Source organism: Haliotis rufescens, unplaced genomic scaffold (genome assembly GCF_023055435.1).
Source record: "Haliotis rufescens isolate VD_foot unplaced genomic scaffold, xgHalRufe1.0.p SCAF_18, whole genome shotgun sequence".
Lineage (NCBI taxonomy): Eukaryota > Metazoa > Mollusca > Gastropoda > Lepetellida > Haliotidae > Haliotis > Haliotis rufescens.
Window position 1 is genome coordinate 9,497,464 of NW_025963868.1, and position 17,610 is coordinate 9,515,073.

General features: G+C 45.5%; 1 protein-coding gene across 1 annotated transcript; it reads right to left on the minus strand.

The window, feature by feature from the left end:
* Window positions 1–240: 240 nt before the first annotated feature.
* Window positions 241–16,809, minus strand: LOC124122599 (leucine-rich repeat extensin-like protein 3). Its single transcript, XM_046485674.2, has 2 exons — window positions 16,798–16,809; window positions 241–2,502 (listed from the first exon to the last, which is right to left on the minus strand). The coding sequence occupies exons 1-2, from the start codon at window positions 16,807–16,809 to the stop codon at window positions 241–243; spliced, it is 2,274 nt and encodes a 757-aa protein (XP_046341630.2).
* Window positions 16,810–17,610: the final 801 nt, after the last annotated feature.

A 17,610-nucleotide genomic window follows, 5' to 3' on the forward strand; every position in this document is an offset into this window, starting at 1 on the left:
CAGTGTAGTTCGACATCGGGATACTTCCAGTCACATGACCATACACCAATAAATAAACAAGACCGTCGAGTTAGACGTAAGTTTAGAAATACTGACACCGGATTCAAATCAGATTCTTTTCACAGCAGAGGTAAAGTTACCTCGCAGTGGGTATCTGAGTCAACAATACGTATCAGATTAACAACCGAGTCAATGGTTTGCTAATAGGTGATGGTGAACAACAGCCTCTTTGTGCTGGTATCAACTAACTGATGCTACTGCTGGAACATGAGGCGACCTATAGACGGGTGCCCAGTCTAGGGCGCAGATGTTACAAGGATGTGATATTCTGCATGTAAATAGGTCATTGTTAGTGTAGGGGCGGGGGATCGGTGTGGTGGAAGCAGGGAGATGGGGTGATGAAGGGGTGGAGATGGGGTGGTGGAGGCAGGGAGATGGAGTGGTGGAGGGGTTGAGGTGGGGTGATGGAGGGGTTGAGATGGGGTGGTGGAGGCAGGGAGATGTGGTTGATGGAGAGAGGGGGATGGGGTGGTAGAGGCAGGAAGATGGGGTGGTGGAGGCAGGGAGATGGGGTGGTGGAGGCAGGGAGATGGGGTGGTGGAGGCAGGGAGATGTGGTGGTGGAGGCAGGGAGATGTGGTGGTGGAGGCAGGGAGATGGGGTGGTGGAGGCAGGGAGATGGGGGGGGGGGGGGGGTGGAGGCAGGGAGATGGGGTGGAGGGGTAGAGATATGGTGGTGGAGGCAGGGAGATGGGGTGGTGGAGGCAGGGAGATGGGGTGGTGGAGGCAGGGAGATGGGGTGGTGGAGGCAGGGAGATGGGTGGTGGAGGCAGGGAGATGGGTTGGTGGAGGCAGGGAGATGGGGTGGTGGAGGCAGGGAGATGGGGTGGTGGAGGCAGGGAGATGGGGTGATGGAGGGATGGAGATGGGGTTGGTAGAGGGGTGGAGATGGGGTGGTGGAGGGGTGGAGATGGGGTGGGTGGAGGCAGGGAGATGGTGTGATGGAGGCAGGGAGATGGGGTGGTGGAGGCAGGGAGATGGGGTGGTGGAGGGGTGGAGATGGGGTGGTGGAGGGGTGGAGATTGGTGGTGGAGGCAGGGAGATGGGGTGGTGGAGGCAGGGAGATGGGTGGTGGAGGCAGGGAGATGGGGTGGTGGAGGCAGGGAGATGGGTGGTGGAGGCAGGGAGATGGGTTGGTGGAGGCAGGGAGATGGGTGGTGGAGGCAGGGAGATGGGTGGTGGAGGCAGGGAGATGGGTTGGTGGAGGCAGGGAGATGGGTTGGTGGAGGCAGGGAGATGGGTTGGTGGAGGCAGGGAGATGGGTGGTGGAGGCAGGGAGATGGGTGGTGGAGGCAGGGAGATGGGGTGGTGGAGGGATGGAGATGGGGTTGGTGGAGGGGTGGAGATGGGGTGGTGGAGGGGTGGAGATGGGGTGGGTGGAGGCAGGGAGATGGTGTGATGGAGGCAGGGAGATGGGGTGGTGGAGGGGTGGAGATTGGTGGTGGAGGCAGGGAGATGGGGTGGTGGAGGGGTGGAGATTGGTGGTGGAGGCAGGGAGATGGGTTGGTGGAGGGGTGGAGATTAGTGGTGGAGGCAGGGAGATGGGGTGGTGGAGGCAGGGAGATGGGTTGGTGGAGGGGTGGAGATTAGTGGTGGAGGCAGGGAAATGGGTTGGTGGAGGGGTGGAGATGGGGTGGTGGAGGCAGGGAGATGGGGTGGTGGAGGGGTGGAGATGGGGTGGTGGAGGGGTGGAGATGGGGTGGTGGAGGCAGGGAGATGGGGTGGTGGAGGGGTGGAGATGGGGTGGTGGAGGCAGGGAGATGGGGTGGTGGAGGGGTGGAGATGGGATGGTGGAGGGGTGGAGATGGGGTGGTGGAGGGGTGGAGATGGGGTGGTGGAGGCAGGGAGATGGGGTGGTGGTGGGGTGGTGGAGGCAGGGAGATGGGGTGGTGGAGGGGTGGAGATGGGATGGTGGAGGGGTGGAGATGGGGTGGTGGAGGCAGGGAGATGGGGTGGTGGAGGGGTGGAGATGGGATGGTGGAGGGGTGGAGATGGGGTGGTGGAGGCAGGGAGATGAGATGGGTGGTGGAGGGGTGGAGATGGGGTGGTGGAGGCAGGGAGATGGTGTGATGGAGGCAGGGAGATGGGATGGTGGAGGCAGGGAGATGGGGTGGTGGAGGCAGGGAGATGGGGTGGTGGAGGGGTGGAGATGGGATGGTGGAGGGGTGGAGATGGGGTGGTGGAGGCAGGGAGATGGGGTGGTGGATGCAGGGAGATGGGTGGTGGAGGCAGGGAGATGGGGTGGTGGAGGGGTGTAGATGGGGTGGTGGAGGCAGGGAGATGGGGTGGTGGAGGCAGGGAGATGGGGTGGTGGAGGCAGGGAGATGGGGTGGTGGAGGCAGGGAGATGGGGTAGTGGAGGCAGGGAGATGGGGTGGTGGAGGCAGGGAGATGGGGTAGTGGAGGCAAGGAGATGGGGTGGTGGAGGCAGCACCATACCCGTACTCGTGGGTTTCACCAAAGTGGAAAACGTCTGAGACCTGCATCACTTCGGGCTTTCCTTCCACATCAAGCTGACACGCCGTGATATAACTTGAATAATGTTTTAACCCAACTGACTCACTCACCCACCCACTCATTTACTCATGAAAAATATGTTGTCGTTGTTATTTAAACTGGGCGGCAGAAGAAAGTATAGGTCGAGTTCCACGATCGATAAATTTTTTTGTGAATTATATCTTTATATACTTATATATAAAGAAAAACGTGTTTTCTAGTGGGATTTTTTGTTTATTTATACACTGTCTGTTCACAGTTAGAGCTCGTGTTAATATTGCACAAACTGACACATGTTGCTTGGCAACGCTATTCCATCACTTTCGCGGGTCTTAGTCATTCACACGCCTACTCACTCCACGGTTAAGGAATTTTAGAGCTGTGAAGCGTTATGGATGCTAGTTTTAATCAAGCATTGAATCTCTGTCTCCGTTCCATGACGACGCAGTTTCCAGGTCCAACCACAAATAATCAAACAGGACAGAACATGTCGTGAGTGGGTGAGTGAGTGAGTGAGTGAGTTTATGCCGCTTTTAGAAATATTCCTGCAATATCACGGTGGGGGACACCAGAAATGGGCTTCTCATATTGCACTCCTGTTGGGAATCGAACCGGGATCTTCGGCGTGACGAGCAAACGCTTTAACCACTAGGCTACCCCCACCGCCCCGATCATGTAGTGTGAGATGAACTACGATCTTTACGAAAAAAGACGCTGCCCGTCCCCATTAAGATAAATCCCATTGCCACCCTTTTCCAATCCCCATTCTCATGGTGTACCCCCCACTCTACTCCACCCTACCAACACCATTTCCTGTCCCCATCGCCTTTTCATAGCTCAGTCGTCATCTAAAACATCCGTCTACATTTTCTATCCCCGTGTTGCCCTGTCTGGCGCTCGACATTAAGGGGTCAAAACAAGGACTGGTCGGCTCGGAGTCAGTATGCTGTGTTCGAGTGGGGTTATGATCATGTTAAACTGGGGCATGGTGTCTCAGTGTGCTAGCACTATAAAATCGGCATTAGTCCGGACTTGTACAAGCACACACACGCACGCACGCACGCACGCACGGATGCACGCTCGCTCACTCACTCACTCACTCACACACACACACTCACTCACATACACACGCACGCACACACACACACACACGTGCATGCGCATCGCTATATAAGTGCAATAATCTTGGACGCGACGTTAAACCCCATTTCACCTCACCTCACCTCACCTCACCTCACCTCACCTTGCAGAACTAGACCATCATGGAGAAGATTCTGTTCTTCAGACTGGAACACTATCTCGTTATAATCAAACTGTGGAATCTATACCATACCACCAGGACTTACAACGAACTTGGTACACTATTAAGATAAAAATGTGCAGATACACCAGGCTAGGTTTATGGTGACCATGAAAATTGACGTTTGTCTCCGGAGTACAGGAGGTAGCGTGAAGAACTTCACATTAAAAAGCTGCAGGTTCGTATCCCGCTGAGTGAGTGAGCGAGTGAGTATGGTTTTACGCCGCTTTTACCAATATTCCAGCAATATCACAGCGGGGGACACCAGAAATGGGCTTCACACATTGTACCCATGTCGGGAATCGAACCCGGGTCTTCGGCGTGACGAGCCAACGCTTTAACCACTAGGCTACCCGACCGCCCCCGTATCCCGCTGAGGTTTCAAAGGTTGTGCGTTCATTAATATGTTGTATGACTAACAGTATTTCTTTCACGAAGTATAAAGAAGCTGAGAATGAAAGTATATCCGATTACTACGACAGACCCTTAACTTTTTATATAACAGTTACCTGCCCCCAAACTCACTTACTTATGTAGCCCCATTAAACGCTAAAAAACAGAGAGCACCCCTTTTTTAAACATTACCTACTAAGGTTGGTTGGTTGGTTGGTTTGATGTTTAACGTCGCACTCAGCAATATTCCAGCTATATGACGGCGGTCTGTAAATAATCGAGTCTGGACCAGACAATCCAGTGATTGATATCATGAGCATCGATCCACCCAATTGGGATCGATGACATGCATCAACCAAGTCAGCGAGCCTGACCACCCGATCCCGTTAGTCGCCTTTCACATCAAGCACAGTCACCTTTTACGGCAAGCATGGTTTGCTAAAGGCCTATTCTACCCCGGAATCTTCACGGGTCTTACCTACTAAGGAATTTCGAGGGGGGGTATACGGATCTTTCCCACATTTAGACCCTAAACAAATTTAACAGTTAAACACAATCCAAAACATGTTTAGACCTCAGCATGTTAAAATGATGTGACATAGAGAGTGTTTAGGTTTGTGTTAAGGACAAAAAACATTTTTACAGTGCATCCTAAGGTGATACTTTCCTCTCAAGTACATGTGGCAAAAGTGTATAGCAGGCAGCTTGTCAGCCCCGTGGAGACGTCGGTTTGGTGACGGGCCTGAACTACACCGCTCCACTGTCATTCATGATATACTTTTGCCGAACATTGAGTGAGTGAGTGAGTATGGTTTTACGCCGCTTTTAGCATTATTCACGCAATATCACGGCGGGGGACACCAGAAATGGGCTTCACACATTGTACCCATGTCGGGAATCGAACCCTGGTTTTGGCGTGACGAGCAAACGCTTTAACCACTAGGCTACCCGACCACCCCTTTGCCCCACAGACTATGGAGCCTCAGCTTGATGAATCAGCCATCAACCTCGAATATCCAGGTAGTAAGATTATATACACAATGCTCGGTTAGATACCCCAGACACAACCAGAAGGAAAGCTACAGTTAGCGGTGTCTTGCTTTCCCTTCTTTTTCTGGATTTATTTGTGGTATACAACAGAATGTAGTGTATCTAATCTACCCTGGATAATACTGGGATTAAAGCCTAAACGCCTTTAGCTGTTAACCAGGTTTAGACCCCTAACACGTTCAGCTGTTAAACACGTTTAGACCCACAACACGTTCAGCTGTTAAACACGTTTAGACCCTTAACACGTTCAGCTGTTAGACACGTTAAGACCCATAACACGTTCAGCTGTTAGACACGTTAAGACCCATAGCACGTTCATCTGTTAAACACGTTAAGACCCATAACACGTTCATCTGTTAAACACGTTAAGACCCATAACACGTTCATCTGTTAAACACGTTAAGACCCATAACACGTTCAGCTGTTAAACACGTTAAGACCCATAACACGTTCATCTGTTAAACACGTTAAGACCCATAACACGTTCATCTGTTAAACACGTTAAGACCCATAACACGTTCAGCTGTTAAACACGTTAAGACCCATAACACGTTCATCTGTTAAACACGTTAAGACCCATAACACGTTCATCTGTTAAACACGTTAAGACCCATAACACGTTCAGCTGTTAGACACGTTAAGACCCATAGCACGTTCATCTGTTAAACACGTTAAGACCCATAACACGTTCAGCTGTTAAACACGTTAAGACCCATAACACGTTCAGCTGTTAAACACGTTAAGACCCATAACACGTTCAGCTGTTAAACACGTTAAGACCCATAACACGTTCATCTGTTAAACACGTTAAGACCCATAACACAATTCTAAACACGTTCAGAACTAAGCTCGTCAAAAGCATGGGGCAAGAATCGCGCTCAGATTTCTATTTAATTTTTGTTTTTAAACTTTGACAGTGTGGATCGGGGGGTCAGGCTCGGTGGCTAGGTTATGGCGTGTCAGCATATCCCGATCGATGCTCACTCACGATGTCAATCACTAGATAGGTCTGGTCTATTTACAGACCGCAGTCATAATGCTGGAATAGTGCTGAGTGCGGCGTAAAACAACAACCAACAATCAACACTTCCACACCTCACACTCCCATCCTGTAACAATTTCCTAAGCAATCTGCGCACGATGCCGACTCCTGCCCCCGTTACACGCGAGTCCCCTGCGCGCCTAGAGTTAGGAGCGCGTGGACAACAAAGGTGGTCATAATGAAGGTGTAATACAAGGATAATTCCCCTTTAATTGCTCGTTAATCACCGCGATGCATCCCATCAGCCCTCGCGCTCGATCAGCCACAAGATCAGATAAGGAACAATGATGATACTATTTCGTCCCCTCTGTCACTGCAAACTGTCTACAAACCCGATTTCTGATACACCCCACCCGTAACATTACGTCACATCGCGAAATCTGTACACTACCGCCATTGAGGGGGGACACAAGCGGCCTCCGGTGTAACATCCGCTAAGAATTATGGGTAACGTAACCGCCCCGCCATCTGCCGCATAGTACATCACCAAATTGTTAAAAAGATTTTAATCGGGTGTTGCCGACTTCAAAACGGCTACGGCTGCATCAGTGACTCCATTGTCGGGGGAGATACGACTTAATTCGTCGTTAACGAAATTTAAAAGATGGCGACGCCTTCTCGTCAAGGCGTGAAATCCAACATTGAGCGTTGTGAAAGATTGTCTGACACGCGCTCTGGGCCTCGATTCGGCCGTAGCAAAGTTTGTTACAGATTCCTTTCTTCAAGTCAGGCTTATGCAATATTTTTTCGCCTTTTTTAAACAACGGGCTTAATGTGTTCACGTGTTTGACTAGCGGAAGCAAACATCGGTAATGAAGCGAAGTTGATGGTCATCCCCTTCAGGGCCTGTCTCGCTCATCGTTTACTCATAAACATTGCTTTATAGAGAATACTCATTAAGAAATACAACATACTATGACTGTGCAGTGGAGATCCTTTGTTGTATTATTTCTGTTACAGATGGAATTATGTTTTTGCAAGCATTAGGATTCCATATCCTCAGTTATACACTCACCGGTCTCCAAGACCCAACAGAATTGTTTTTAAAACCAAAACAATTTCAATTCTAGAATGATTTGGAATGCTGTCATCAATTTCTGGTGAATATGGACACGAATTGTTTGATGGGCATTACTTAGAAGTTGGGGGGTGACCAAGTAGACACAATTTATCGATAACAACTTCTTTATTTACTTATTGTTTATAGTAAATAAAGAAGTTGTTATCCAAAAAATGTGTCTACTTTGGAATACGGACACCTTGAATGTTATGTTTACCAACGGGTTTGCTGACGATAATTATGCGTTTGTACAATATGCCTCGTAAAAATTTCTAATGTGTTCATGAATATGTGGTTTACTCTAGAAAACTGCCCATATGGAGATCGATTTATTAACTGTGCCACTGCAATAACAAGGGACACGAAACGCTTGTGTTACGATGAAGCAAATGCCAAGTCAAGATTGTCTCAACTCTTAAATTAATCATAGTTCAGGCTCCATTAGATTTATTCTTTCATTTCGTACTTTGTTATTTTTCAATAAGAAACCTTGTTTCGGGGACTTAATGTTAGTCAATACACCAGGGCCCACTTGCACAAAGCGATCTTAATACTACGACTGTTGTAAGCATATTTTAGAGATAGTTACAAACTTAAAGGCGCTAAGATCGCTTTGTATAAGAGGGCCCTACTTTATTACTGGACCCTTTATGCAAACAGCGCTAATGAAATCGTAAGTATAGGTGAAGTATAAGAGTTACGATTGACTTAAGTGGTCAGAACTGAACTTTATTTAACCCAGGTCTACACTCATTCAGGTATTACAATCTTATAAACATCTTTTTCGAGCAGTCGGATCAGGTAAAGAACAAAAAAATGCACAAACATTTAAAAATATTCTTTCTTTTCATGATTATTGTACACAACTCAGATAATTTTCTTAATGTTCCTAATCTTTATTAAAAAGTAAATTAATTTCAAACATGTTAGGTTTAGTACAATAAAACGATGAATCAGTTGCTTTCTCTGTTTGTTTACTTAAGGGTAGATAAACAAATAGCCCAGTTCATCTCCTGTGTTATATAATTGGCAAAGTGGGCATTTTCTTTTATTTAAAGGGCAACAACACTCCAACTATGAAAGTATTGAACTATGGATGGCTTTCTTCCTCGCGGATTCAAAGTTTGCTTATTATGGACTATAATCCCAACTGGTTTCACTTGTGTTGAGCGCTAACTGACCGTTGGTGATTATGCGGATTATTTAAAGCAGCGCCGGCGATACGAGTTGAGTTGGTTGGTTTGTTGTTTAACGCCGCCCTCAGGAATATTTCAGCTATATAATCGAGTTTCGACCAGACAATCCAGTGATTGACATCATGAGCATCGATCCACGCAATTGGGATCGATGACAGGTCAGCGAGCCTGACCACCCGATCCCGTTAGTCGCCTTTTACGACAAGCACAGTCGCCTGTTACAGCAAGCATGGGTTGCTGAAGACCTATTCTACCCCTGATCTTCAAGGGTTCGATACGAGTTGAGAATACCATTGCCCTTCAATTGAATGTTCCTTTATCCTCTTCCCTTGGGCACCCCAGAAACCTATGATTGTGGGTTCGAATCCCGGTTCGCCCCAATCATGTTTCTAGGTTTGTCAGCACCATACCGGTGCTCGTGGGTTTCACCGAAGTGGTAAACGTCTAAGACCTGCATCACTTCGGGCTTTCCTCCCACATTAAGCTGACACGCCGCGATATGACTGGAATACTGTTGGAAGCGGCGTTGAACCCAACTCACTCACTCCTTCATCCTCTTGTTTCAATTGGTAAATTATGACTGGAGAACAATTCTCCAAAAGTTTCCATCTGTATGACTAAAATAGTTTTTTTAAATTGTAAATTGAAAAACAACCGCTTTTAACAATTCTTTACATGATTCTTAAAAGGCCCCGAGAATCATGCTCCTAATAGCGACACTAGAGCTACGGTTGTCACAACTCCCTTTCTGCAACACAGACTTATGGTGGTCAAGAGGACCCGGTGTACATATATCAAAGGACGTTGTCGCGTGCCCATGACGGTAATCCAGAAATCTGTTGATAGGGGTTACGTCACTGGAAACGTGGTTTCCGCTGTATTGTCAGGAGAGAGAGAGAGAGTGAAAGAGAGAGAGAGAGAGAGAGAGAGAGCTGCTTGTTTTTTCCACAAATTTCACTGTACGTGTACTTTCCTATTCCTAAGTCCGTTGTCGAGAGAGCAACGCACCGTTTCATATTCAAACGGTTTTTAACATAAACTGTCTATCATAAGAACGCTATTTTGTTTAAAATATATATAGTTTATGTTCATGCAGACACGCGCACACACACACACACACACACACACACATTATATATATATATATATATATATATATATATATATATATATATATATATATATGAATAATTCAATAAGTGGAGTCCGTTATTCAGTTATGGCCTGATGAGACTCAAGCGCAAGCCAATTAAAACTTTGTTCAATCTTACTCCACTTTTTTAATTATTACTATACTGTGCCTGAGAGTTAGAACTTTACTCTCTCTCTCTCTCTCTCTCTCTCTCTCTCTCTCTCTCTCTCTCTCTCTCTCTCTCTCTCTGTGTCTCTCTCTCTCTCTGATGCAACTGGAATACTGTTGAAAGCGGTGTTAAACCCAACTCACTCACTCACTATGTTTTCAATGAGATTTGTATATACATAACCCCCAAATTTGTGAATAAAACAAAGAATATAATAACTAATAATACAGTAAACTACGGTTATAGCGAACTCAAAGGGACTACTAATTTTAGTTCGTTATAACCGTAGTTCGTTATAAACATATATACAGCATAACTACAGCAAATAGTCGGCACCAAAAAAGTAAGTTCGTTATATCCGTCAGTTCGTTATAAGCGTGTTCGTTATAACCATAGTTTACTGTACATCGAAAACTAACAACATCTCACATACGGCATTGTTCATATATATGGGCTGAGGACAATATGACGACTTGAGTAGTCTTTTATTCTCGAGGTTATTTTTCTTTTTAGGCAGCCATTAAGACATGATGTAAGAACTGCCCTAGGCCAAACCGGAAGTTGGTAGGCAGCAACCGCTATTTTCTCGCTGGTCAGTAAAACATGGCATGATTCACACATTAATTCATATTTCCTCTTGACTTAGGTGCTGGTAGCTGAGGAACTGATGACTCATCAATTGCCTCGATGTCCATGGTTCTGAAATAAAAAGAATGGCGGGTGGTTGGGTGGGTGAATGTTTGTTCTTTGTTTGTTTGTTGTTTTACGCCGCACACTAATGGAATTCAATGTGCAGCCGTAGCTCTGGTCGCTATCGTATATTTTGTGTCCCAGGGCTCAAATCTATTTGCGTCTGTACCGTGTTCTACGGACCTCGATAATCTGTTGCATGAAGGCACAGCTCTCTACGGTCTCTAAGGCTACGAGGCAGTTGGCAGTTTTGATACTATTCCCACATGTTTACGGAAATTGCTTCCATTTCCTTCGATCTACTATTTTTAATAAAGACCCAGGTTAGAATAGGTCTTCAGCAACCCATGCTTACCGTATGTGGCGACGAACATGATAGGGTAGTCAGGCTCGCTGATTTGGTTGATGCATAACATCATATTCCAATTGGGTAGTTCGATGCTCTTGATGTCAATCACTGGATTGTCTGGTCCAGACTCGATTATGTACAGTACACCGTCAAAAAGCTGGAATAATGCTGAGTGCGTGTTAAACAAGAACACTGTTTTTAAATAGACCCACCCCATGCAAATGTATCAACTGTATTGCCCAATGCTCAAAATAAATTATATTCTTTCCACAACAGCGTTGTCTTATTTGTGGTTAACATAATTATGCTCATCCATGCCTTTCAGTAACATCATAATTATGACATAGCTACTATTTAGTTACTAGGATTTACAAAGCCAGGCAGCGACGTCTACAAAACATCGCACACATGGAATTCTATTCATACGCTTATAAAACTAATATGTATACCTTACGTCGACCCGTGAAGATCCGGGGTAGAATAGGTCTTCAGCAACCCATGCTTGCCATAAGAGGCGACTATGCTTGTCGTAAGAGGCGACTAACGGGATCGGGTGGTCAGGCTTGCTGACTTGTTTGATACATGTCATCGATCCCAACTGCGTGGATCGATGCTCATGATATCAATCACAGGATTGTCTGGTCCAGACTCGATTTTTTACAGACCGCCGTCATATAGCTGGAATATTGCTGAGTGCGGTGTTAAACAACAAACCAACCAACCAACCTAACAGGCTGTGTAAATGTACCCGTTAAAGAGAATATTCCTGCTTCACTTGTCTAATTAAATCTCGTGGTCTACTGGGTAGAGCGTCTGCGCGGATTGTTGGGGGTTCGATCCCCGAACGCGTCATACCAAAAGGCTAAATAAAGATCTTTTGTTTGTAGTTTCCCTACCTGGCGTTCGGCATTAACGGGCCAAAACAAGGACTGGTCGAAGTCGGCAAACTGTGTCTGAGTAGGGTATATACGTTAAACTGCGGCATGGTATCTCAGTGGGCTAGCACTATAAATCGGCATCAGTCCGGACTAGTACAAGCAGCCACACACGCACGCACATACGGGCACGCACCACGCGATAATTCAATAATCTTTGACGCGACGTTCAACCCCATTTTCCCATACCACCTGGAGATTTTGAAATTATTCAGCTCACAACATTTCAATTGGAAAGAAAGCGAAAGTATCAAAGTGTTCTTCGCTGAGGGTAGATTGATTTAAAAGTCCGGCACCGCAGTCCAAGAGCTAATGGCGGTACAGTTCCTGTTCATGTGACGCCGCAGTCACCTTTATCACATCACCCATAAGCAATGTAGTTCGGACCAGACAAACCAGTGATTGATAATATGAGCAACGTCACATCGGGGTACTATGACACGCTGTCAACAAAGTCACCGACCCCCGAGACTGACCCCCGATCCATTTTAGTCACCCCTCAACAACAAGCCCAGGGGTCTAACCTTACCCGTGTCTCCAGAGAGACTTGTCCTTTTTGTTAATTAGCAGCTCTCAGAAGAGTATTTTTCCTTTTTTTCAATTCCAGCAGTAAAACGACAAGAGACGAAGGGAAAGGAAGTTATCTTTAATTTAGAATTATTCCACGAGAGACTTGCGTTTTTTGTTAGTTAGCAACTCTCAGAACAATAAAAAAAATTTTTTTTCAATTTCAGCAATGAAAACGCCAAGAGACGAAGGGAAGAGAAGATCTTTTTAATTTAGAATTGTTTCATGAGAGACTTGCGTTTTTTGTTAGTTAGCAGCTCTCAGAACAATATTTTTCCTTTTTTTCAATTTCAGCAATAAAAACGCCAAGAGAAGATCTCTTGTATTTAGTTACAAGTTAGTAGCTCTACGAACAGAATTGTTTTCCTCTCTTTCAATTTCAGCAATAAAAACGCCAAGAGTAGACGGAAAGAGAAGAACCGCTTTAACTTTGTACATTTATTGTAACTATTTTGCTTATTATTCAATGAAACACAAAGCAACTTATAATTCATATAATTATTACAATCTTTCTATCCTACTTATGTGAGACTAAAAATCTGTTTCGTTTTTTAGGGGAAAACGTGCAAACCATGTAAATGCATGAAAAGTGCTTATCTCTGTTTTCACGTATTGATATGAAAATCTTGATACACACTGTTTTAACACCATCGCCGTATTTAATATACTCAGCCTCAATAGAAAGGAAACGCGGTAGGATCAGTTTAACAAGACCCACAAACTCCCAACTCCCAGTGGCATACGTTTAATAGATTAAACACACTCCTTTGATCTAGAAACATTATCCAACTTTTAATTATCAATGATTAAACTCTTTAATCATATCCTGCTTGAGGTCCCTCCCCGAGTACGCCCGCACCTACCCCCTGCTGTGACCTTGACACTGAGGCAACGTCAAAAAGTAATTACGTTGACTTGATAAAAGACGAGCACGTTGGAGGAGCAACAAAGCCTTCTTCAGGAGTTTCTGATGCCACCGATGAAGTTACCTCAAACTCACTCGTCCATATAAATCGAGTTTGATAATCACTGTTCAGGGCTCGAGTATTTTATGTGTGGACCTGTTCGGAAAATTATATGTCATTGGTGAATGTTTGTGTTACCGTGTGTAGTATGTCTGTTTGGGGTTGAGTGAGTGTCAGCTGAGGCCCTCATCGAGTGTAAGATATATCTTCAGGTTATTCTGTTTTTCTAGTGATTTACTAGAATCTTTATGTAACAGAGCAGCTGTCAGGGTCCGCATTGTGACAACTGACCTTGCCTGGCCTTCAACTGATGACGTCAGTGAGTTGGGGTATATGCCGAGATAGCCGGAAGGTTAAGTCACGAGTTTCCTAATATTCAATCCAAGTGTTTGTATACTAGGCTGTAAGTGATATGCACATGTAGTTTCGGTTGTTTGGTTATTTAACACCGTATGTTGATAAGTTTGTGACCTATACAATTAAAACTTATATTTTTTTATTTTGTTTGTTGTTTAACGCCGCACTTAGCACTTATCCCAGGGATATGACAGCGGTCTGTCAATAATCGAGTATAGCCAGACAATCCAGTGATTGACATTATGAGCATCAATCTACGTAATCTTTCTGGGCGAAGAAAACCGGATAGGATGCAGACTTCACCAGTCTGGTGAAACCCACGAGCAAGGGAATGGTGCTGACTAACCATGGATCATAAACAGGGGGGATATGGGATTCGAACCTACATTTATAGGTATACCTAACGACACTAAGAATTACATAATTGGGACACTCGTCATATTCGTTAAAAACGTTAAAATATGAAAGTATAATTGTCCTGTACAAAAGGATACTGACAGAATTCACTCGTCACCTGCATGGTTGTGAGGGTTAGTGTGGTAGCCTAGTGGTTAAAGTGTTCGATCATCACGCCGTAGACCTGGGGTTGATCCTCATGGGCACAATGTGTGAAGCCCAATCTTGGCATTGCCCCCACTGGAGTGTTAGCTTCTGATGTCACTGCGAGACAAAGCTGTTGTAGAGACTCACATCTGTCTTGCACAGTGAAGCCCAGTTATTCTCCGTTAACTCACAGTGAAAATATCTGGACCAACGCGTCATTGGTTGGTAGTAATGTTCCCTTCATTATACAGACGTCCACAAACGTAACTGTCCGGGGGTTACCTTAACTCACAGTGAAAATAACTGGATTAACAAGTCAATGGTTGGTAGTAATGTTCCCTTCATTATACAGACGTCCACAAACGTAACTGTCCAGGAGTTAACTTAACTCACAGTGACAATAACTGGATTAACAAGTCATTGGTTGGTAGTAATGTTCCCTTCATTATACCGACGTCCACAAACGTAACTGTCCAGGAGTTACCTTAACTCACAGTGAAAATAACTGGATTAACAAGTCATTGGTTAGTAGTAATGTTCCCTTCGTTATACAGACGTCCACAAACGTAACTGTCCAGGAATTACCTTAACTCACAGTGAAAATAACTGGATTAACAAGTCATTGGTTAGTAGTAATGTTCCCTTCATTATACAGACGTCCACAAACGTAACTGTCCAGGGGACGAGGTTTGCGGATTAACGGGTTCCAAATGAACAGGTTCCGAGTTAACGAGGTTTCACTGTGTTTGAGTTACTTCACACAAGATTATTCATTTACAAGAGGACAATATTCTTGAGCACTGAACTACAGAAACTACCAGACTATCGTGTAATCACAAGGTGTTAAACTAGTTATTTGATAGAGCTATTTTCCCGTGAAAATATGACATGCGTGAAAAACATACAGAAACGAGTGCCATGCTTAATCAACAGCAGGAATGTAATATGTTGGAGAGTTACACGGAAATAGAAGGTGTTTATTAATTTCAACGTAATGTGCAAGCTTGTTGATATCACTTCAGCTGTTTCCATGACAGTATATGTGATGACATGGTGCGTCATTTGGAATGGGGGTTCACACCCAACACACCTACCCCACCCACGCCCACAGACACCCTCCACCACACCCACATACTGACACACATACACACGTTCACACCCCAAAACACCCTCCCCCACACCCACATACCAACACAGATACCAACGTTTACACCCACATGTTAACACACACATACCTACCCCCCCCCCCCCCCCCCACACACACACACACCCAAAGACACCCTCCACCACACCCACATACTGACACATATACACAAGTTCACACCCACACCTACATATTAACACACACACACACACACACACACACACACACACACACACACACACACACACACACACACACACACACACACACACACACCAACAGACACACCCCACCACACCCACATACTGACACATATACACACGTTCACACACATATCAACACACACACATATCAAAACACACACACCTACACCACCCACACACACTAACACCCTTCCCCCACTAGAAGATGTTAAAAGGTGGTACTTGTTGTTACCCTGTCTGGCGCTCACCGACACCCTCCGCCACATCACATACTGCTACATATACACACATACCCAAGTTCTGCCTCCATTCCTATTCTCCAAATGTTAACCCCCCCACCAATTCCACTACCCACAGGTGCTCACCCACGAGACAGATGTGATAACTCATGAGATTCCGAGAGTTTACGAGAATTGACAATTACCACAGTCAAGTTTCGCTCCATCCTATCCCCATACATCTACTCTTACAATCACCACCGTCTACCAGCCCCTCCCCTCCCCTCCTCTCTCCTCACCCCCAGGGGCGGCCAGCTGACCACATGAGTGTTGTATTGGGGTCTGGGGATTACCAAAGGTGCCAGGTCTTGCTAACGACCGTGTCAAGACTTTGCCTTGCACCATTATTCCCCAATATATCCTCGTTAATTCGCCATCGAGTAAACACTTGGACTTTGATGAGCACTATCTGCTGACGGACACAAAGGTATAGCACAACTGGGTATAGATAAGAGCTGGCGATGAGCAGGGAGCTGATTTGATCCGCAACAGGAACACCGATTGCCCAATAGATAAAAGCAGAGGAGGGGTCTTCTCATGACATCAAATGTTTTTATTGTAACAATTCTCTTTATCCGGGGGGGGGGGGGGGGGGGGGGGGGGGGGGGGCACGGGTGGCCCAGTCGTCTAAGGCGCCGCGATTCGCTGTGCAGAGTTGCGTCCCTTGGGCACACCAGAAACCTATGATTGTGAGTTCGAATCCCGGTTCGCCCCGATTATGTTTCTAGGTTTGTCGTGGGTTTCATCGAAGTGGTAAACGTCTGAGACCTGCATCACTTCGGGCTTTCCTCCCACATTAAGCTGACACCCCGTGATATAACTGGAATACTGTTAAAAGCGACGTTAAACCCAACTCACACACTCACTCACTTTATCCGGCATTTTGTAGATACATTGTCCCTCATCATTGGCCGACCCCCAGATCATATTTTTTCGCTTATCGTTTGCATGCACAGTTGGATTCCGTTCCGCTTTTTAGTGCGATATTGATGTCAACGTTTGTTCTTTTGACTTCTCATTAATATATATTGCCATCTGCCTTGAGAAACAGATGACAAGCACCATTTTCAGATCAATCGGTACAATGAACAACAATGAATGATTTGAGCAGAAAATTACAAATGTTATCAAAACGTTACTGACCGCCTCTGTGGGCTAGCGGTAGAGCGTCTGCCCGGAGAGCGGAAAGTCCGGTGTTCGATCCCCGGCCGCGTCATACCAAGAGACGTTAAAAAATGTTACTTATTGTCACCCTGTCTGGCGCTCGGCATTAAGGGGCTAAAACAAGGACTGTTCGGCTCGGAGTCAGTATACTGTGTCTCAGTGGGGTATTCATGTTAAACTGCGACATGGTATCTCAGTGAGCTAGCTCTTTAAATCAGCATCAGTCCGGACTTGTACAAGCAGCCACACACACACACACACACACACACACACACACACACACACACACACACACACACACACACACACACACACCATTTCTTGTTTGTTTAATTTTCAGCCACCATCAAACATAGATGTATACTTGTGACCATTATTGTTATATGTTGACCGTTCACAAATTAATACTGCGTTCTTATTCAACTAACATATATTTGACGATACATTTATAAATAGGGTTAATCCTATCAAAGATATCACGGGGCTTTTCACGGTCCACGGTACATTACTCCGATTTCA